General features: G+C 39.1%; 2 protein-coding genes across 2 annotated transcripts; both read left to right on the top strand.

Moving 5' to 3' along the window:
* Positions 1 to 4434: 4434 nt before the first annotated feature.
* LOC137266402 (chorion peroxidase-like) lies at positions 4435 to 9690 on the top strand. The gene is made up of 13 exons (XM_067801897.1): positions 4435 to 4497; positions 4790 to 4820; positions 5577 to 5688; positions 5810 to 5943; positions 6185 to 6358; positions 6609 to 6675; positions 6946 to 7040; positions 7267 to 7368; positions 7502 to 7594; positions 7749 to 8412; positions 8542 to 8711; positions 8945 to 9050; positions 9630 to 9690. The coding sequence occupies exons 1-13, from the start codon at positions 4435 to 4437 to the stop codon at positions 9688 to 9690; spliced, it is 1872 nt and encodes a 623-aa protein (XP_067657998.1).
* A 5096-nt stretch (positions 9691 to 14786) lies between these two features.
* LOC137266376 (chorion peroxidase-like) lies at positions 14787 to 20031 on the top strand. The gene is made up of 13 exons (XM_067801875.1): positions 14787 to 14849; positions 15116 to 15146; positions 15872 to 15983; positions 16105 to 16238; positions 16636 to 16809; positions 17052 to 17118; positions 17372 to 17466; positions 17693 to 17794; positions 17928 to 18020; positions 18177 to 18840; positions 18964 to 19133; positions 19365 to 19470; positions 19971 to 20031. The coding sequence occupies exons 1-13, from the start codon at positions 14787 to 14789 to the stop codon at positions 20029 to 20031; spliced, it is 1872 nt and encodes a 623-aa protein (XP_067657976.1).
* The last annotated feature ends 3558 nt before the right edge of the window (positions 20032 to 23589 follow it).

The following is a 23589-nucleotide window of genomic DNA, read 5'->3' as shown; positions in this document are numbered from 1 at the left end:
GTCCTAAACAGTGCTTAATGTCAATTCATACCCCACAACACAGTTTCTTATCTATAAATCCCACCGTCCAGGCTTCCTATACATGTACACGAGGGTCAACACAAACAAATAGTTCACATTGTCACGTTTGTTACATGTAGAACGTTCACATTGTCCCAGACAGTTCTCTCTATGCATATGGTACTCATGTACAATATCCAAAGCAGAGTTTCCTGGAGTTCTAATAGCAGTCATGGTACCAAACAGTGCTTTCTGTACATGGATTGTACACATTGGAAGAAACGATGTTTATCTCTTCACCCATGCAGTTAACATTTTATCAAACTTTGTTTCCTGTACAGTCTCATAGCACACACTGTATCAAACACTGCTTTCTATTCAGCAATAAAGTTCAACAATATAGTTCACACTGTATCATACGGTGTTTCCTTACACTCTTACGGTATACACTGTATCAGACACTGTTTCCTATTCAGCAATATAGTTCAACGATATACATTGTATCAAAAAATCTTTCCTGTACAATTGTACTATCAGCACTCTATCAGACACTGTTTCCTGAACATTCATACAATTCACATTGCAATAAGCGGTGCTTTCAAGTCTTTGAAGGGCATTTAGAAGTGAAATACATAAGAATGAAGATATTTATGGATATCAACTTTTATACTGGCTTCCAGCTTTTCTTAACTCATTCCACTTCTTACTTTGTTATTGTTTACCTGTACATATAAATATAACTCTGTACCCCCTTCTCATTCACCCCATGAAGGAGTAACTCCGAAACGTTGTGTTCTCATAATAAGAAGTTGATATCCATAAAAATCTTCATTCTTAAGCGGTGCTTTGCTTATAATTGTAGGGGTCACGCTGTTATCCTCAGCTTGTGCTTCTCGTAAGAGGCGACTAACGGGATCGGGTGGTCAGACTCACTGACTTGGTTGGCACATGTCATCGGTTCCCAATTGCACAGATCGATGCTCATGTTGTTGGTCACTGGATTGTCTGGTCCAGACTCGATTATTTACATACCGCCGACATATAGCTGGAATATTGCTGAGTAAAACTAAACTCACTCACTCACTTGTGCTTCTCATGTAACTGCCTCAGTGGCCACAGTTGTAACAAGCCTGTTGTATACAGCTCACATCGTCCCACAGAGTGCATACTTTATGTTTTACTATTCACATTACAATAAACGGTGCTTAAACATTTGAAAAAGTGCTTTTGCTAATTCATTTTGCAAACATCTAAATTCATTATTGTAAAGCAATTTATCTTAATCACAAAGATGAACAAAATGGTCGCCATATCTAACTGTTTCAACATACAGTGGTAAAATCCCATATCTGAACTTATCTAAAATACGACGATGGTCCTGAAAGAAGACAATTTTACATAATTTAAACATCAACAGAATCAGAGACCGTAACATAACGTATTCAAATTAACATTACCGTCATCATCCCAGAGCGGTTTAGTTTCTAATCGCCTAATCTCAGTTCGCCTTCAACCCATATACCATACAAACACAATTTAGGCTAATTGAGATTAGAATATGCACTCATATACTCTCATAATGAGCCTGGCTCACTGATCAGGACCACACTAATCTTGATCGACTGTGGTTATAATGATATGTAGTTGAGATGATCAGTGCATCCAGTAAGATGTTACAATTCCTTTATAAATGAAATGAAAGGAATTAACGCGCACGCTAGATTTTCAAATTAATGATGAGATATAGATAATTTCTTAATGTAAATTACTCAGTTCTCTGCAACTAATAGACTTTGAAACGAACTTAGCCATATAAAACTGGAGTGTTCACCAAGCACTGATAGACACAGGGACCAACCTACTGAGGGCAGAACATTATATCATGTGGTGACATGATGTAAAATGTGATAGATGACTTGTCATTTCATTGTGATCAGAAAAAGACAAGCAACAAAAATAACTAACTTTGTTTTTAAGAAGACATGTATGTCTTTTCAATCGTTCAGCTTCTCAATTACCGCTGATAGATCATGACAATGGATAACTGAAAGTCGGGTCTTCAATAATTGGCAATAATGGGAACGGGACTAGGTGAACTCTTGGTGTCCCAACATTTGGAAACTTAAGAAAACAAGAGGGATTAGAGGATAAGAACTCCTGATGGTGTTGCAGTTAGAAAAAGTGACATATTTGTTCTTGATGGAGAAATGGAATTTGATTAGTGACAGGGCCTTTCTAGGATGTGGTGATTCTGATGGGTCACCGAGCATTCCAGAATTGTTGAAGATCTTGCGGATGGTTTGGGAGACTAGACGAGTAGAGTAACTGTTATAGGAAATGAAGGTTTTTCTTGAGATGGTTCAGTTTACTGTTGATGACAACTGGATAGCAAATGAATGCATGCACGTACCTGAAATTGATTCGCACATAACTTCTTTCAAATAGTTCCCATTTTGTCGGCCAATGTTTACGTACATGAATACGTTGGATCAAGGGTGCATGTAGTTCACACAGTCACATACTTTCCTTCTCTTAATAGTATAGAAACTTACTTGTAGAAAATAGGTTTGCCTTCATTTTTGTGCTCCTAATGTCTCCTGACAAATTCTCTATAGATGAAGGAAAGCAGTTTTCCTTAAGTTTGGCATGTGGGATAGTGGTGTACAAAGTCACATGATCTTAGGTCTAAACAAGCATGTCAACGTGTGTTCGAACCAACATACATTAATCAAGAATTATTTTCCTGTAAATCCGCACAAACGATAATCGGTAGTTGAGCATAGCATGTTTTAAATAAGTGTTCGTGGGCAGTGTTACGTTACAAAACAGCAAATCATAACTTACACAGTGAAATAGGAGTAATATTCAAAAACATGATAGAATATGTTAACATTCGAATGGTAACGACACTGGCGACGAATTTCATATTTATTTATTTATTTTCACTTTATAAAGACAACATTAATTTATTTAAATCAGACCAAACTTTCATACGATGCATACATTATTCAATAACAAAAGATGGGTAGTATTAGAAAACTTTTCTGTAATTTTCTGTAATATTGTTGTAAATGTTTTGAGAATAGTTAGTTAGAATACTCCATTCCTATAGGAATTATATATTCACTTGTATCTTTATGCAATCTATTCGCATGTATATATCATGTATTACTCATTCATCTGTATATACGAAACACTCAGCTGCACATACATTTTATATAGCTATATGGATAAATTTGATTGTAACACATATGTAACCTTACATGCCTGTCGCTGTCTGTGAGGACACGGTTGAAATAAAGTTCAGTTCAGGTGTTCCAGACATGATTGTTGCGGAAACAGAATATCCCTTAATCCCGTGTTTCTGGGCATAATCCCTGAAATCAGTGAATGCGCTTTGAGCGTGTCGTCATCAGTTTTAATTGCTGTAAACTGTGGTATGAAACATCAGTAATGAGACTGTTGGTAATCCGCTTTTAATCAAGACGTCTTGACAAGAATTGTGTTGAGAGAACTATCTTGGTGGTGTTACTGCGTATTGTGTCTGTGTGATATTCCAATCCCAGTAATGAACGAAATAACACACTTGAAATATGGGTCTATCACAGGTGGTGTAAAATAAATGTCAATCAGTTCGTAGATACATAGGAGTTTACATTTGACTATAACTGCCTCATTTTCCAGGTGCTTCAACAACCACTACCACAACACTACCGCTATTACAACTCTACCACAACCCTACCACTACCACAACACTACCACTACGCCTTTCGGATCCCTCTTGGTAAAAGCGTTGGGAACAAGGGAACTTTATGTCGAACTGAGAATGTTCCCACAAAGCACTGACTCCCCCAATTTCACATCAGTAATCTCACACTTTCTATCATAAGAAAAGAAAATAAATCGCATAATGAAGCAAGTTCCCAAACGTTGAGAGTAATATTCAAGTCGACATTATGAAAAATGGTGCGAGCTATCACTATATGAAGGACACATATTGTGGAAGAGCTCATTAAATGTTGCCGGTATAGTGACACAAACATCAGTTAACTATTCAATTCCTAAAACACTGGCTGAAACACATTGTCCGGACTCAGCTACACACTCTTAACTTGGGGGAAACTCTCAATCATGCACATCACAAACACCTTCTAATGGGGATCGGATTACTTACTGTCTTGTTATTCATGTTTGTTCACGACATCAAGAACAATGGTGGTAATGGCGTTGCTCAGGGATAATCAAGCTGCATCGAGATAATCCAAGATGGCTAGCTCCATCTATGTAGATATGTCGGATTATACCCGCTAGGGGTCCGTACAACATGGGATAATCTGTGTTGATTTAATCTCGCGAAATGAGTATATATACAACGTCCAAACTTTGGTGTATCATATATACATTACCACTGCATGCTGGACAGAAGCAGAAATGATGAAAGTGGTGTTGTTTGCATGTATCCTGACGGTGGTGTTTGCTGGGGAGGTGGACACGGAGGTAGGTTCTCTTCTTCTTCTTCTTCTTCTTCTTCGTCTTCTTCTTCTGCCTCTTCTTCTTCTTCAGTGTAGTGTTTCCTTCATCTTTTCCTCCATAGTCTGCTCGTTCTTGTTCTTTTCCCACTCATCTTTCTGTAGAAATCAGTATGTATTCATCATGACATGGATTTGTGGTTCCCTCATCATGTTCAAAGTTACATGAGGCAGATCGTGCTTTTGAAAAACATCACTTCAGTTTTATGACCATTTTTTCTATATTGAGCATTTAATCTATGTTACTTATTTACTTTTAGGTTAACAACATAGATTCCGTCATTGAACAACGTAAGTAAAGTCTTAACAATTCTTGAAAGCAATCGTGGCATATAGCATCAAACTAATTTAAATTTACTCACCGTATTTAGGTATATCTCACGCAGCAAACATTTAGCTAAAAATTTCATTCATGAATATATCAACATTTCTGCTAAACGTAAAGCTCACTGTTTCAACATACATATAAGTATTTTGTTTTCTTCCAAAACATAACAAGTGTTTCTGCACATATATCATGCCTGCATCATCTGATTCAGTAAATTACTTTCCCATTAGTCAGGACAGTACAATCAGATCTGACTGCAAGGAACCATAAGACCCACGCGACCTTGGATCATGAGAGGCGAAACATTAATGGCCAAACGTCACAGAGTGAAAATAGACTAATAGACATCATGCGAAGAATTCTGAATGGTAAGCAGTTTCATTTTTCTACATGAGGAACTTCCAGAAGTGTTTCATTGTCAGCAATCGTACAACTTGGTTAATTGACAGATTAAACCGGTCATATTCTGTTTATTGACAGGGACATCATATTAGTCTCTGCCAATATTAAAAAGCGTTTACTGGTATGTATGGAATTAAAGTATGTCTTTTAAAGCAATATGAGCTACAAGAGGTCTAGACATTGCATTCTAAATTGTTTCATCGGGTGGAATATTCCTGACATTATACCTCATGTAACATCGTCAAAGATTTAAAGCAAGTACTGTTTAGTGATCTTAAGACAGCAGGTTATGAGTTAGTGCCTTTATCTTGATGCAGGTGATGATGAAGACAACAATTACGTTGTTTGTACACTGGCTGATGCCGCCCAGACGTCTCAGATCCCCTTGGAAGACAGCAAGTCCAAGTATCAAGAGAGACACAACATCAGGTCAGTTACGCAGTTCCCGTACGATAGTGGTATTTCTTTAAATTGCTTCTTTTAAAGGTGAATGTTTGATGTAGTTGATACAAGTTGCGATTAGTTTTGACAATGCCAGCTATTTTCACAGGCGACGCTCCACCGGCTGTAATCCAGAAGCCCGCTACCGGACAATAGACGGAAGATGCAACAATGATCGTCGGCCAACTTGGGGATCAACCAACCAACCATTCAGGAGATTTATTGATCCTGCTTATGATGATGGTAATGCATTGGTTGTCTTCAATAGCATATATTTCAGGTATAACAACGTAAAGGTGATACGTTCATGCTAATAATTAAGGCAACGGCATTGAGAAGTGATACACATGAGGGAGAGGGTTTTTTATAAGGATGTCCATTTCTTCATTCTCTTATTACTTCAACATTGAAACGATGGACGTTTCATATGGGCATTCAGTCATTCCGTTATTAGTATCAGAACAGACTGTACGTGGTTTTGCAGGCACGTTTGTTCCTCGACTCAGAGGCGTTGATGGTAGCCCACTCCCCAGTCCACGTGCCGTCAGTGTGGCAGTACATCCGGACACTGACAGCCCTTCTGACGACAACACCGTGATGGTGATGCAGTGGGGACAATTCCTAGACCACGACCTCACCGGAACTCCCCTCCACGCAGGTAGATCTCAACTGTCTAGCATTCAATATCCAAAGATAAATTGCGATGATTCTTTGTTTGGTAATACAGATCAGTCAAGATTATGCTAAACTGGAGCGCTTTGCTATGACTTGGTGTTGTCCAGAAGGGAACCTAAGATGTTGAAATCAGGCAAACTCTTGGTCTGTAAACCCACTTTCCATCGCTTAAATCATTACGATGTTCACCTTAACTTTTGTATTCATTTTTCTAATCCATATATTTTTTCAAGGTGATGTTCAAACTAAATGCTGCGATGATCACTCACCTGGTCAGCTGCATTCTGATGTAAGAACTGGGTAAGGAATTAACAGTCTGTAGATTCCATTCTTTGATGGTTTCTGTGTTAGTCAACTAGAAACATCAACGGTCACTTGTCATCATCCACATCACAAACAGATATGAAGACTGTTTGAATTAATCAAATAATTTCGCTTCTCAGCAACGTAAACTGTATGATTCTGAATGTGTCAAAAGGATAAGTTGTGTAAAGTAACATGTCAGCTCAGTTGTAACATTGCTTGTGTGGGACAAGGAAACGTCAGTTCTTTTACTCTTCCATGTCCCAGGGGTCCTTGTTTCCCAATCACCATGCCATCCAATGAACCTCATTTCAAGAAGACTTGCATGGAGTTCAAAAGATCAGCCCCAGCACCTAAAACGGGTGAGTATTTTAAGACTATGCTGTAGATATTACCCAGACTGTACATAATACCTTGGCTGTGGATGTTACGTATTCTGTAGATATTACCTAGGCTGTGGATATCGCCCTTAGGTTAATAATACACTGAACCACCATCACAAGTCACAAGGGTCCAGGAACACAAAAATCGAAAACGACACTGCCAGATAAAACCCATGCTTCATTTTCACGTCATTTCCAGGAACAGGCGAGAACACTCGGGAACAGCTGAACCTACTGACGGCCTTCGTGGACGCCTCCAACGTTTACGGCCTTAATGAGGATCAGATCAGTCATCTCAGGGACGGACGTAAGTCAAACAGTATTCTGAACCATATGCTAAGTTGTGAAAAACTAAGCAAACAGTAGAGTTAGCTATTTGGACAGAGGACATTGGAAAGTCATTGGTACATACAAATAAATGTCGCCATTCAACCTTTCAGCCTACATGAGAACCAAGGGAGATAACCTGCTGCCAGAATCAACCCATGGCAACTGTCACACTGACAATACCAACGAATGGTGTTTTGAAGCGGGTGAGTACAAAGGATCAACCCGATTCATAGTACATTCTCATATTCTGTGTGTTGGTTTTCTTAAATGAATGACCAGTCACCATGTCCAGTTTTAAATGATGAAGATCAATGGTTTTATAACATTCTGGTAACCTGATTGTAATTTGATCTTCAGGTGACGACCGTGTAAACGTGTTTCCGGGTCTCTCCGTGCTGCACACACTGTTTGTTAGAGAACACAACCGTCTGGTCGAAGAACTTTCTCATGTCATGCCATCCACCACCCCAGACGATGTTCTCTTTGAAGAGGCCAGAAAGATCGTGTCAGCCATCATGCAACAAATCACTTACAGCGAGTGGTTGCCCATTATTGTAGGACCTTCGGTCATGAGGAAGTACAGACTGACCCCTGGCTACAACTTCAGGTACAACTTCACCCAGAACCCCACCATCTACAACGTCTTTGCCACGGCCGCCTTCAGATACGGACACTCCACCATTCCACGTTTCCTGGCCCTGGGAGATCGACGAGTACCCATAGAACAGCTCTTCAACAGACCATCTGAGGTCATCCGAGATTTGGACACCGTGCTCAAGGCTCTCCTAAAGGATAGGCGTCAAGAGGTTAACCGTTTCATCAACAGTGGATTAACTGAGCATTTGTTTGAGACGGCAGACGATATGGGCTTTGACATCGTGTCCTTGAACATTCAAAGAGGCCGTGACCATGGTCTGCCATCCTACAACAGCTTCCGCAAAGCATGTCGACTATCGGAAGTGGTGTCATTTGATGATAGAGTATTTGGTAAAGCAGGAAATGCTTTAAAAAGTGTATACAGGTATGTGTATGTGTATAGTATGTGACTATTATATGTCTTTTCACTTCCTGTAATACACCTATGAAACACAGTTACTTCAACCATTCCCTGTCCTCTCTCTTGGCCTACCTCAGTCTGTTCTTGCTTCAGATCCCCGGATGACATCGATGTCTTTACCGGTGCAGTAGCTGAAGAACACGTATCTGGCGGGGCAGTTGGTCCTCTTCTGGCTTGTCTCATTGGTCAACAGTTTCATGATCTCAAATATGGCGACTCATTCTGGTTCGAAACGTCACATCCAAGAAAAGGCTTTACACCAGGTACAATCCTCTCTGTTTGCACTTAGTCACCCTTTATGTCTTGGTAAATACATACCAAAATATGGGTAGACTATAATATTTGACATTATCAAGATGAATGTGCTATAGTGCTATTTGAATCTTTTGTTTGTGTGATTTCGTAAATCTAGACAACAAACAGTAGGTATGGTTCGTGTGGAAAGTAACACCGTCTGTTTCTCTGTCCATATAGGGAAGTTTATCTTCTATTTCAGGTCAGTTGTCTGAAATCCGACGAATGAGTTTTGCCAAAATTCTTTGTCGGAACACGGGGCTTACGGCCATCCAAAGGGATCCTTTCACAGTGTTCTCAGAAGAAAGGTAAGCAATGAGAATATCCGTCTGCTTTCATTCTCATCAGTTACATGAATCAAAATGCACCGTAGCATGTGTGAATGAACGTCGTTTTACGTCACATTCAGCAATATTGTAGCTAGATAACGGCGCTCATTAAATAATTGAGTCTGGAGCAGGCAATTCAGTTATCAACAACTTGAACATCTATCTGCCCAACTGGGATACCATGGCATGTGTCAAGCAAGTCCTGTTAGTCTCTTCTTACGACAAGCAAGGGTTACATGAAAATCATGTACCAGATCTTCGCGTGAAGCATGAAGGTATATTTACCTTATTTTCTGCCACCATATAACTGGAATATTGCTGAATGCGGCGTAAAACTAAACTACCTCACTATTCTATACATTGGCTAGAACGAAATACACCCACTTGTTGTCAGTAAAAGATAATAATAATTGTATTCGGGGTTCATTATATACAGGTGGTTCACATTGAATATAGCTTCTGTCGGTTATATGGTATGCACATGTCTAACAAGATCACATCATGTATGCCGAGGGGAATGAATGTTATAATAGGGAGACACAATTCTGTCTGTTTTAGCAATCCCATGGTCCCCTGCAACGACCTTCCTACAATCGATTTAACCAAATGGCGGAGATGAGAAGATGTCGGACCTGCTCTCACTGCGAACAAAACCCTGAGACTTCAAACATAATATATAATTTCAGTGTAATACTTACATCTGAGGACACCTGAATGAGTAGATAACCAAGCACATTCAGTGACGTCGTTTATCAAAGTTTATTATACGCCATTGTATGGCGTTGATGACTTTTCATATCAGTATTAGTGTTAACACAGATGATACCTTTGTTTCGTTTTATCGAGGATATAATCATATTGTAGATGTGAGACTAATGTAAGACATATAAAGTGTATATAATACTTCATTATTTTGTAGATCTGTATCAGGTGTATATAATAGCTCAAGGCTTGTATAGTATTGTATTGTATGTGTAGCATATCGTTGCTGTCGTTAGCACATCAAGTATTGCTCTGTTAGATCCTGTGTACAATTCATATATCATGTTTCATAGAAATAATCTTGATAAAAACTTTTTTTCCAGCATGCATAAAATTGTATTAAATTTATTTTTATAATAAATGTGTTGTTGTTTGCTTACTTGTTTCAAAGTCTTTTCATTTGTTGAATTTGTTATTAACTTCATCTACCTTTTTGAAGGTTCGATATCATGGGTACAATAACATAGTTGCTAGGATACAGATTTCTTATATATCTGATATGCACATCTGTTCTCCTTAACTCTTTTATATATATGCATCAGATTGTGTTTATATTAAGACCCAGTTTACACCGACCCATGCGTTGCTTCAAAGTGTCCTAAACAGTGCTTAATGTCAATTCATACCCCACAACACTGTTTCTAGTCAATCATACCCTCCACATTGTCCAGACAGTATTACTCTTCCACCGTCAGTGCTTCCTATCTATAATTCCCATTGTCCAGGACATGGCTTTCTATATATGTACACGAGGGCCAACAAAACAAATAGTTCATATTGTCCCGTGTGTTACATGTAGAACGTTCACATTGTCCCAGACAGTTCTCTCTATGCATATGGGACTCCTGGACAATATCCAAAGCAGTGCTTCCTGGAATTCTTATAGCAGTCATGGTACTAAACAGTGCTTTCTGTACATGGATTGTACACATTGGAAGAAACGGTGTTTATCTCTTCAACCATGCAGTTAACATTTTATCAAACATTGTTTCCTGTACAGTCTCATAGTACATACTGTATCAAACACTGTTTCCTATTCAGCAATATAGTTCAACAATATAGTTCACATTGTATCATATGGTGTTTCTTGTACACTCTTACGGTATACACTGTATCAGACACTGTTTCCTATTCAGCAATATAGTTCAACAATATAGTTCACATTGTATCAAACAATCTTTCCTGTACAATTGCACAGTATACACTGTATCAGACACTGCTTCCTGAACATTCATACAATTCACATTGCAATAAGCGTTGCTTTGCTTATAATTGTAGGGTATTTCCAGTACAACGGTATAGTTCACATTGCACCAAACAGTGCTTCCTATACATTTAAATGGTACACGTTGTCCTGTACATGGTCCCAAACAATATTTCCTGTAAATTCACTGCTTACACATTGTACCAAACAGTATTTCTATTCATTCATACAGTACACATTGTTCCATGCATTATTTCTATTCATTCATACAGTACACATTGTCCAGACAGAACAGTTCCTGTTATCCTCAGCTGTGCTTCTCATGTAACTGCCTCAGTGGCCACAGTTGTAACAATCCTGTTATATACAGCTCACATCGTTCCACAGAGTGTATACTTTATGTTTTACTATTCACATTATAATAAACGGTGCTTAAGCATTTGAAAAAGTGTTTTTGCTAATTCATTTTGCAAACATCTAAATTCATTATTGTAAAACAATTTATCTTAATCACAAAGGTGAACAAATTGGTCGACATATCTAACCGTTTCAACATGCAGTGGTAAAATCCCATATCTAAACTTATCTAACATACGAAGACGGTCCTGAAAGAATACAATTTTACATAAACATTCAAATTAAACATTACCGTCATCATCCCAGATCGGTTTAGTCTCTAATCGCCTACATCTCAATTTTGTCTTCAACCCATATACCATACAAAAACACTTTAGGCTAATTGGGATTACAGAATGAACCCCTATACTCTTATAATGAGCCTGGCTCACTCATCAGGACCACACTAATCTTGATCGACTGTGGTTATAATGGTATGTAGTTAAGTAGAGATGATCAGTGCATCCAGTAAGATGTTACACCTCCTTTATAAATGAAATGAAAGGAATTAACGCACACGCTAGATTTTCAAATTAATGATGAGATATAGATAATTTCTTAATGTAAATTACTCAGTTCTCTGCTACTAATAGGCTTGGAAACGAACTTAGCCATATAAAACTGGAGTGTTCACCAAACACTGATAGTCACAGTGACCAACCTTCTGAGGCAGAAAATTATATCATGTGGTGACATGATGTAAAATGTGATAGATGACTTATCATTTCATTGTGATCAGAAAATGACAAGCAAGAGAAATAAGAAGTTTGTTTTTAAGAAGCCATGTATGTCTTTTCAATGATTCAACTTTTCAATTACCGCTGATAGATCATGACAATGGATAGCTGAAAGTCGGGTCTTCAATAATTGGCTATAATGGGAACGGGGCTAGGTGAACTCTTGGTTTCCCAACATTTGGAAACTTAAGAAAACAGAGGGATTAGAGGATAAGAACTGTGGGACAGTTCATCTTCAAATGGATTCAGAAAACAGTAATTAGCAAAGACAATAATCAAAGTATTAATTCCCAGGAGCTGATGGATTTCATTTCTGGTTTGTTAACAGAGGAGAGAAGTTCTTTGAGTCTGGTGTTAAAGGGTCTGAGGATTTGTTCGTTGTATTGGTCGACGCATTTGCATGGATATAGAATATACATTCCCTGGTGTTAGGGCTAGCTTTGCTGGGGAATCTGTCAATTGTTCGTACACAAGTCCTGATGGTGTTGCAGCTAGAAAAAGTGACATATTTCCTCTTGATGGAGAAATGGAATTTGTTTAGTGACAGGGCCTTCAAGGGATGTGGTGATTCTCATGGGTCATCGAGCATTCCAGGATCAGAATTGTTGAAGATCTTGCGGATGGTTTGGGAGACTAGACGGGCAGAGTAACTGTTGAAGTGAAGGTTTTTCTTGAGATGGTTCAGTTAACTGCTGAGGGTATCTGGATAGCAAAAGAATACATGCACGTACCTGAAATTGATTCGCACATAACTTCTTTCAAATAGTTCCCATTTTGTCGACCAGTGCTTACGTACATGAATGCATTGGACATCCTTTCTCTTAATAGTATAGAAACTTACTTATAGAAAATAGGTTTGCCTTCATTTTTGTGCTCCTAATGTCTGCTGACAAATTCTCTACAGATGAAGGAAAGCAGTTTTCCTTAAGTTTGTCATGTGGGATAGTGGTGTACAAAGTCACATGATCTTAGGTCTAAACAAGCATGTCAACGTGTGTTCGAACCAACATACATTAATCAAGAATTATTTTCCTGTAAATCCGCACAAACGATAATCGGTAGTTGAGCATAGCATGTTTTAAATAAGTGTTCGTGGGCAGTGTTACGTTACAAAACAGCAAATCATAACTTACACAGTGAAATAGGAGTAATATTCAAAAACATGATAGAATATGTTAACATTCGAATGGTAACGACACTGGCGACGAATTTCATATTTATTTATTTATTTTCACTTTATAAAGACAACATTTATTTAAATCAGACCAAACTTTCATACGATGCATACATTATTCAGTAACAAAAAGATGGATAGTATTAGAAAAATTGCATTTCTGTAATATTATTATAAATGTTTTGAAAATAGTTAGTTAGAATACTCCATTCCTATATGAATTATATATTCACTTGTATCTTTATGCAATCTATTATCATTATATATACAATATATCATGTATTACTCATTCATTTGTATGGACGAAACACTCAGCTGCACATATGTTGCACATACCTATATGGATATATTTATATGTAACCTTACATGCCTGTCGCTGTCTGTGAGGACACGGTTGAAATAAAGTTCAGTTCAGGTGTTCCAGACATGATTGTTGCGGAAACAGAATATCCCTTAATCCTGTGTTTCTGGGCATAATCCCTGAAATCAGTGAATGCGCATTGGGTGTGTCGTAATCAGTTTTAATTGCTGTAAACTGTGGTATGAAACATTAGTAATGAGACTGTTGGTAATCCGCTTTTAATCAAGACGTCTTGACAAGAATTGTAAGCAGGGTGTTGAGAGACAACAATCTTTGTGGTGTTATGAACGAAATAACACACCTGAAACATGGGTCTATCACAGGTGGTGTAAAATAAATGTCAATCAGTTTGTAGATAAATAGGAGTTTACACTTGACTATAACCGCCTCATTTTCCAGGTGCTTCAACTACCACTACCACAACACTACCATTACCACTACTACTACACTATCACTTTTATTTCGAACTGAAAATGTTCCCACAAAGCACTGACTTCCCCAAATTCACATCAGTAATCTCACACTTTCTGTCACGAGAAAAGAAAATACATCGCATAATGAAGCAAGTTCGCACACGTTGGGAGTAATATTCAAGCCGACATAATGAAAAATGGTGCGAGCTATCACTATATGAAGGACACGTATTGTGGAAGACCTTATTAAATGTTGCCGGTATAGTGACACAAACATCAGTCAACTATTCAACTCCTAAAACACTGGCTGAAACACATTGTCCGGATTCAGCTACACACTCTTAACTTGGGGAAATCTCTCAATCATGCACATCACAAACACCTTCTAATGGGAATCGGATTACTTACTGTCTTGTTATTGATGTTTGTTCACGACATCAAGAACAATGGTGGTAATGGCGTTGCTCAGGGATAATCAACCTGCATCGAGATAATCCAAGATGGTTAGCTCCATCTATGTAGATATGTCGGATTATACCCGCTAGGGGTCCGTATAACATGGGATAATCTGTGTTGATTTAATCTCGCGAAATGAGTATATATACAACTTCCAAACTTTGTTGTATCATATATACATTACCACTGCATGCTGGACAGAAGCAAAAATGATGAAAGTGGTGTTGTTTGCGTATATCCTGACGGTGGTGTTTGCTGGGGAGGTGGACACGGAGGTAGGTTATCTTCTTCTTCTTCTTCTTCTTCTTCAGCGTAGTGTTTCATTCATCTTTTCCTCTATAGTCCTCTGTTCGTTCTTGTTCTTTTCCCACTCATCTTTCTGTAGGAATCAGTATGTATTCATCATGGCATGGATTTGTGGTTCCCTCATCATGTTCAAAGTTTCATGAGGCAGATCGTGCTTTTGAAAACCATCACTTCAGTTTTATGACCATTTTTTTCTATATTGACCATTTAATCTATGTTACTTATTTACTTTTAGGTTAACAACATAGATTCCGTCATTGAACAACGTAAGTAAAGTCTTAACAACTCTTGAAACCAATCGTGACATATAGTATCGAACTAATTTATGTTAACGCACCGTATTTAGGTATATCTCACACAGAAAACATTTAGTTAAACATTTGCTAAATATATATACAGATCACTGTTTCAACATGCATATTGATAGTTTGCTTTCTTCCAAAACATAACAAGTGTTTCTGCACATATATCATCATCTGATTCAGTAAATTACTTTCCCATTAGTCAGGACAGTACAATCTGATCTGGCTGCAAGGAACCATAAGACCCACGCGACCTTGGATCATGAGAGACGAAACATTAATGGTCAAACGTCACAGAGAGAAATTAGACTAATAGACATCATGCGAAGAATTCTGAATGGTGAGCAGTTTCATTTTTCTACATGGGGGAATTCCAGAAGTGTTTCATTCTTAACAATCTTACAACTTGGATAAATCACAAATCAAACCGGTCATGTTCTGCTTATTGACACGATCATCATATTAGTCTCTGCCAATATTAAAAAGTGCTTAGTGGTATGTATCGAATTAAAGTATGTCTTAACACTCTTTTAAAGCAATGGGACTTAAATTATATTCCAAATTGTTTTATCGGATTAAAAATATTCCTGACATTATAAATCTTGTAACATTGACAGAGATATACAGCTAGTACTGTTTAGTGATCTTAAGACCGCGGGTTATAAGTTAGTGCCTTTATCTTGATGCAGGTGATGATGAAGACAACAATTACGTTGTTTGTACACTGGCTGATGCCGCCCAGACGTCTCAGATCCCCTTGGAAGACAACAAGTCCAAGTATCAAGAGAGACACAACATCAGGTCAGTTACACAGTTCCCGTACGATAGTGGTATTTCTTGAAATTGCTTCTTTTAAAGGTGAATGTTTGATGTAGTTGATACAAGTTGCGATTAGTTTTGACAATGCCGGTTATTTTCACAGGCGGCGCTCCACCGGCTGTAATCCAGAAGCCCGCTACCGGACAATAGACGGAAGATGCAACAATGATCGTCGGCCAACTTGGGGATCAACCAACCAACCATTCAGGAGATTTATTGATCCTGCTTATGATGATGGTAATGCATTGGTTGTCTTCAATAGCATATATTTCAGGTATAACAACGTAAAGGTGATACTTTCATGCTAATAATCAAGGCATTTAGACGTGACAGACATGAGGGAGAGAGGTTTATATAAGGATGTCCACTTCTATATTCTGAGGAACACAACGTTACGAAGTAAATCCCTATTCATGATGAAGAAATGATGAAGGAATAAGGCTATATAAACGTTGTGTTCTTCGCAGATGTGGACATCAATAAAACTCATGTTCCTCGTGATCGGGCCTCAAAATTTGACATATGTACAGGGCTTCATTTACTTTGACCATGTCTCGCTATGATTAGACTTTTTCATATGAACACTCAGTCATTCCGTTATTAGTATCATAACTGACTATACGTGGTTTTGCAGGCACGTTTGTTCCTCGACTCAGAGGCGTTGATGGTAGCCCACTCCCCAGTCCACGTGCCGTCAGTGTGGCAGTACATCCGGACACTGACAGCCCTTCTGACGACAACACCGTGATGGTGATGCAGTGGGGACAATTCCTAGACCACGACCTCACCGGAACTCCCCTCCACGCAGGTAGATCTCAACTGTCTAGCATTCAATATCCAAAGACAGATTGCGAAGAATCCTTGTTTGGTAACATAGATCAATCAAGATTATGCTAAACTGGAGGTGGTTTCCCATGACTTGGTGTAGTCCAGAAGGGGACCTGGGAAGTTGAAATCACGCAAACTCTATTGTCTCTCTATCACTTACATCATTCCGGTGTTCACTATAATCTTTGCATTCATTTTTCTAACCCATATATTTTTTTCAAGGTGATGTTCAAACTAAATGCTGCGATGATCACTCACCTGGTCAGCTGCATTCTGATGTAAGAACTGGGTAAGGAATTAACAGTCTGTAGATTCCATTCTTTGTTGGTTTCTGTGTTAGTAAACTAGTAATATCAACAGTCACTTATCATCAAATTTCAAATATTTGAACTTATCAAACACTTTCGCTTCTCAGTAACGTAAACTGTATGATTCTGAATGTGTCAAAAGGATAAGTTGTGTAAAGTAACATGTCAGCTCAATTGTAACATTGCTTGTGTGGGACAAGGAATCGTCAGTTCTTTTACTCTTCCATGTCCCAGGGGTCCTTGTTTCCCAATCACCATGCCATCCAATGAACCTCATTTCAAGAAGACTTGCATGGAGTTCAAAAGATCAGCCCCAGCACCTAAAACGGGTGAGTATTTTAAGACTATGCTGTAGATATTACCCAGACTGTACATGATACCTTTGCTGTGGATGTTACGTATTCTGTAGATATTACCTAGGCTGTGGATATCGCCCTTAGGTTAATAATACACTGAACCACCATCACAAGTCACAAGGGTCCAGGAACACAAAAATCGAAAACAACACTGCCAGATAAAACCCATGCTTCATTTTCACGTCATTTCCAGGAACAGGTGAGAACACTCGGGAACAGCTGAACCTACTGACGGCCTTCGTGGACGCCTCCAACGTTTACGGCCTTAATGAGGATCAGATCAGTCATCTCAGGGACGGACGTAAGTCAGACAGTATTCTGAACCATATGCTGATTTATGAAAAACTAAGCAAACAGTAGAATTATCTATTTGGACAAAAGACATTGGAAAGTCACTGGTACATACAAATAAATGTCGCCATTCAACCTTTCAGCCTACATGAGAACCAAGGGAGATAACCTGCTGCCAGAATCAACCCATGGCAACTGTCACACTGACAATACCAACGAATGGTGTTTTGAAGCGGGTGAGTACAAAGGATTAACCGGCCGATTCATAGTACATTCTCATATTCTGTGTGTTGGTTTTCTTAAGTGAATGACCAGTCACCATGTCCAGTTTTAAATGATGAAGATCAATGGTTTTATAACATTCTGGTAACCTGATTGTAATTTGATCTTAGGTGACGACCGTGTAAACGTGTTCCCGGGTCTCTCCGTGCTGCACACCCTGTTTGTTAGAGAACACAACCGTCTGGTCGAAGAACTTTCTCATGTCATGCCATCCACCACCCCAGACGATGTTCTCTTTGAAGAGGCCAGAAAGATCGTGTCAGCCATCATGCAACAAATCACATACCGCGAGTGGTTGCCCATTATTGTAGGACCTTCAGCCATGAGGAAGTACAGACTGACCCCTGGCTACAACTTCAGGTATAACTTCACTCAGAACCCCACCATCTACAACGTCTTTGCCACGGCCGCCTTCAGATACGGACACTCCACCATTCCACGTTTCCTGGCCCTGGGAGATCGACGAGTACCCATAGAACAGCTCTTCAATAGACCATCTGAGGTCATCCGAGATTTGGACACCGTGCTCAAGGCTCTCCTGAAGGATAGGCGTCAAGAGGTTAACCGTTTCATCAACAGTGGATTAACTGAGCATTTGTTTGAGACGGCAGACGATATGGGCTTCGACATCGTGTCCTTGAACATTCAAAGAGGTCGTGACCATGGCCTGCCATCCTACAACAGCTTCCGCAAAGCATGTCGACTATCGGAAGTGGTGTCATTTGATGACAGAGTATTTGGTAAAGCAGGAACTGCTTTAAAAAGTGTATACAGGTATGTATGTATCCGCTGACTATTTTATGCATTCTCATTTCCTGTAATACATATATGAAACACAGTTACTTAAACCATTTCCTGTCCTCTCTCTTGGCCAACCAGAGTCTGTTTTTGCTTCAGATCCCCGGATGACATCGATGTCTTTACCGGTGCAGTAGCCGAAGAACACGTATCTGGCGGGGCAGTGGGCCCTCTTCTGGCTTGTCTCATTGGTCAACAGTTTCATGATCTCAAATATGGCGACTCATTCTGGTTCGAAACGTCACATCCCAGAAAAGGCTTTACACCAGGTACAATCCTATCTGTCTTTGTAGTTATTCGTACATTTTCGTAAATGCAAGTCAGATCATGTGTATATATGACAGACATTATGATGAATGTGCCATACTCTTGTACTGAGTATTGTTTGTGTGATTTCGTAAATCTAGACAGTAGGTGTGGTTTACCGAACGTGTAGAAAGTGATGCTGTCTGTTCCTCTGTAAATTTACAGAAGTTTATCGACTGCATCTTCTGTTTCAGGTCAACTGTCTGAAATCCGACGAATTAGCTTTGCCAAAATCCTTTGTCGGAACTCTGGACTGACGTCCATCCAAAGGAATCCCTTTACAGAGTTCTCAGAAGAAAGGTAAGCAATGTTCTCTTTATCATTAATTATCTTTGCACCCAAGAATGCACTCAAGAATACACCCAAGAATGCACCTAGGAATGCACCCAAGCATGTGTGAATGACTGGTTTAACGTCACACTCAGCAATATGACAGTTATGTTCCAAACAGACAATAACCTGTCTGTAGCAAGCAATCCAGTGATCGACAGGTTGAACATCTACCTACGCAAATGGGATACCAAGGTCATGGTCAGTCAAGTCTGATCTTCACAGGTACCGTAGGATGGGGGTATATTGTCCTTATTTCGTGCATTAACTAGAACGACATGTACCCAGTTGATGTGTCACCAATGGAATTGTCATTAGAAGATACTAAGAACTGTATTCGGGATCCATTCTATTGAATATAGGTTCTTTCAGTTATGTAGTATGCACATAACAAGATCTAACAAGATCACATCATGTATGCCGAGGGGAATGAATGTTATAACAGAGTGATACAATTCTGTCTGTTTTAGCAATCCCATGGTCCCCTGCAACGACCTTCCTACAATCGATTTAACCAAATGGCGGAGATGAGAAGATGTCGGACCTGCTCTCACTTTGAACAAAACCCGGAGACTTCAAACATAATATATAATTTCAGTGTAGTACTTGCATTTGAGGACACCTGAATGAGTAGATAACCAAGCACATTCAGTGACGCCGTTTATCCAAGTTTATCATACGCCATTGTGTGGCGTTGATGACTTTTCATATCAGTATTAGTGTTAACACAGATGATACATTTTTATGTTATTGCGGATATAATCAAATTCTAGATGTCAGACTAATTTTATAATGTAAGATGTATAAAGTGTTTCTAATACCTCATTATTTTGTAGATCTGTGTCAGGTGTATATAATTCCTCAAGGCTTTTATAGTAATGTGTGGCATATCGTTGCTGTCGTTAGCACATCAAGCATTGCTTTGTTAGATTGTGTGTACAATTCATATATCATGTTTCATAGAAATAATGTGGATAAAAACTTGTTTTCCAACATGCATAAAATTGTATTAAATTTATTTTTATAATAAATACGTTGTTGTTTGCTTACTTGTTTCAAAGTCTTTTCATTTGTTGATTTTGTTATTAACTTCATCTACCTTTTTGAAGGTTCGATATCATGGGTACAATAACATAGTTGCTAGGATACAGATTTCTTATATACACCTGGAAATTAATCAAGCAACACCCCAATTTTTTCTATTGGAGCAACTTTGAAGTGTTCTGACAATCAAAATATGCCGGGTTGATATAGTTTGACACTTTTTTATTCAACAGACGATCTCTGACAAACAACTTAAAGGGAAAAAGTATCAAGACTTTGCTTTATTGCAACGAAATCCAAATTCTTAAAACTGTCTTAAATTCATGAAAAAATGGACACAATTTACTATTCATCCACAGACGTTGTTGTCAGGTGTATTAACACAAATGTCACATGGAAAGAAAGAACAGTCATCTGAGAGTCTGCACACCGACTTTCATCAATATCTAGTGTGTCCTCCCTGCGCACGCACCACCGATTCCAGACGCCTCCTCATTCCTTGGATGAGTCTCCGGATCTGATTCTGGGGGATCCTGTTCCACTCCTCATGCAGGGCAGCCGTCAATTCGTTGAGATTATGGACTGGTGGGTCTCTCTGCCTCACACGACGGCCAATAAAGTCCCACAAATGTTCAATGGGGTTGAGGTCAGGGCTCATGGCAGGCCATGGAATTCTGTCAATTGCATTTTGCCGCAAAAAATCATTTACAGCATGCGCCCTGTGAGGTCTAGCATTGTCGTCCATAAATATGGGTCTCGTTGCCAGAGGATGGTTCTCAAAATGAGGTACCACAGCCCTGTCAAGAACCTCCTGTTGGTAACGAACACCGTTAAGGTTGCCACGGATGGTAATGATATCCAACTTGCAGTTCATGGAAATGCACCCCCATACCATAACGGAACCTCCCCCAAAGGCCACAGTCTCCTGGATGTTCCGTGGAGCCATTGCTGTGTTCCTCTGCCTCCAGACCCGAGTACGACCGTCCACCATGTGCAGCAAGAACCGGCTCTCATCTGAGAAATGGACCTTCCTCCAAGAGGCAATGTTCCAGTGCAAACGGTCATTACACCAGGCCAGTCGGGCTGCCTTATGGGCTGGAGACAGTCTGGGTCGCTTGATTGGCCTCCTTGCCCGGTATCCTGCAGCTTTCAGACGATTCCGAACAGTCCTTTTCGAGATGGGTCTCCCTGGAAGCCACTCCTGTCTCAACCGAGAGCTCGAGTCGAAGGACCTGCGCCGTACAAGTCTCAGTAAAGCTCTGTCCTCCCGGACTGTGGTCTTCCTGGGTCTTCCTGGTCTAGGCAGGTCTTTAACTTCATTAGTGGCCCGGTATTTTTTCAAAAGTTTTGAAATTATGGAATGATGTCGTCCGATTTGAGTCCCGATTTGTCTTAGAGACATACCAGCATTCCTCATGCCGATTATTTGCCAACGAGTGGCCTCTGATAATTTCCTACGTGCCATGACATTGAAATGAATGAAAAACCGAATGCAATCGACAACCTGCGCTTGTAAACACCCCAGGGAAAAAGTGCATTTTTCGAAAGTTTAGGTTAAAGCAATGCACGTGCGCTGTGCAAGCTTCACGCGCGTCATATCAACCCATGAAAAGCTCATGCTGTATGTCAATACATCAAAATTGAATAATCAATCATCAAAATTACTTCGTTAAACTTTGTTAAGTTTTTATGTGTCTTTGAATTTGGTGTTGCTTAATTAATTTCCATATGTATATATCTGATATGCACATCTGTTTTCCTTAACTCTGTAATACACATGCGTAACACTTTAAACAAAACCCGGAAACTGCGGACAATATTTCCTTTATGAGTTGTACCGACATGTACCGACATGTACCGACATTATTGGCTGTTTCGTACGATCCGTTAATAACTGAAAAGGTTAAATCCTCATTATAATCCAAAGTTCAGTTTGGTATCACCTTCTATGAATACCGCTGTTAGCTACTACGATTGTTTCTAATAGTTACACTTCAAGAAGCCAGAATGAGTTTGTAACCAGTGAACCATTCAGTGACGATGTTTACAATAAGCCATTGTATGACGCAAGCACTGTTTTATATTAATATTGAGTTTATTTACATTTATGACACCTTGTAATTTCATCGAATGTATAATCATATTCTAGAGGTAAAACTTGCGTTATTTCGTCGATCTACATCGGGAGCATACAATGTCTTAAACCTTGTATGATAATATGAAATATATATTTCCTGTTGTGTCAGTATCAACTATCACTGTGTGTGATTATGTAGACACGCACATGTGCCATGCTTGATAGAATCAATGTTGACGCATACTTGTATTAAACAATGTATTACATTATGTTGCTTCATTTTAGATATTTTATAAGTTATGAATACATTATCGCGTGTATGTTTGTTCTCAAGGCCTCCTCATTTATTTCGCTATACAGATGAAAGAGGTTGTATGTCCATAAAAGGGAGTTCTCATCTTTCATATATTATGTTGTTTACATGTTGTTAAACATCAATGTAAGGGGTACATTATATCCTTTATCATATCCTTTAACATTGTATAGCAGTTGTTGCCAATTATGGCGAAGTGTGACCGTGCGTACAATTCATATATCTTGTTGAATAGAAACATTCTTGACACATTCTTCTGTCATGTTCTGGTTGATTTTACATAGTTTACTTGTAATAAACACATTTTTGCATTTTTGTTTTCTTCGTGTATTTTAATTCGTCTTCCTTTCGGTTGCTTAAATGGCGCCTAGATCAAGTTTCATATAACTTTGGCACCATAACCTATTTTCCAGGATTTAACTTTTTGAAAATAATCTCACATGCACATCTCTTCATGCCAATGATCGTGTGTATATTAACAGTTCACTGGTCACGAGGGCGGCATGGGTTGATGTCCCCTCGAGGTTTATGATCCGTGAGCCCGAAAAAATAAACAAACATCGAGGGTACATCAACTCATGGACCCCAAGGGACCAGTGAACAACGTATTTATGTTACCGATCACCTCGGTGCCTATTTTGAACTGTGTGCATGG

This window comes from Haliotis asinina, chromosome 15 (genome assembly GCF_037392515.1).
Source record: "Haliotis asinina isolate JCU_RB_2024 chromosome 15, JCU_Hal_asi_v2, whole genome shotgun sequence".
NCBI classification, from domain to species: Eukaryota; Metazoa; Mollusca; class Gastropoda; order Lepetellida; family Haliotidae; genus Haliotis; species Haliotis asinina.
Note: the sequence above shows the minus strand (reverse complement) of the source record. Positions and strands in the feature narration are given on the sequence as shown.

What these genes read in the sequence shown, in the direction of transcription:
- LOC137266402 (XM_067801897.1), top strand. Translation starts at nt 4,435, where the DNA reads ATGAAAGTGGTGTTGTTTGCATGTATCCTGACGGTGGTGTTTGCTGGG. An exon ending in TGATCCTGCTTATGATGATG is followed by an intron (nt 5,944 to 6,184) that starts GTAATGCATTGG and finishes GTGGTTTTGCAG; the next exon opens with GCACGTTTGTTCCTCGACTC. An exon ending in CGGAACTCCCCTCCACGCAG is followed by an intron (nt 6,359 to 6,608) that starts GTAGATCTCAAC and finishes TATTTTTTCAAG; the next exon opens with GTGATGTTCAAACTAAATGC.
- LOC137266376 (XM_067801875.1), top strand. Translation starts at nt 14,787, where the DNA reads ATGAAAGTGGTGTTGTTTGCGTATATCCTGACGGTGGTGTTTGCTGGG. An exon ending in TGATCCTGCTTATGATGATG is followed by an intron (nt 16,239 to 16,635) that starts GTAATGCATTGG and finishes GTGGTTTTGCAG; the next exon opens with GCACGTTTGTTCCTCGACTC. An exon ending in AGCCCCAGCACCTAAAACGG is followed by an intron (nt 17,467 to 17,692) that starts GTGAGTATTTTA and finishes TTCCAGGAACAG; the next exon opens with GTGAGAACACTCGGGAACAG.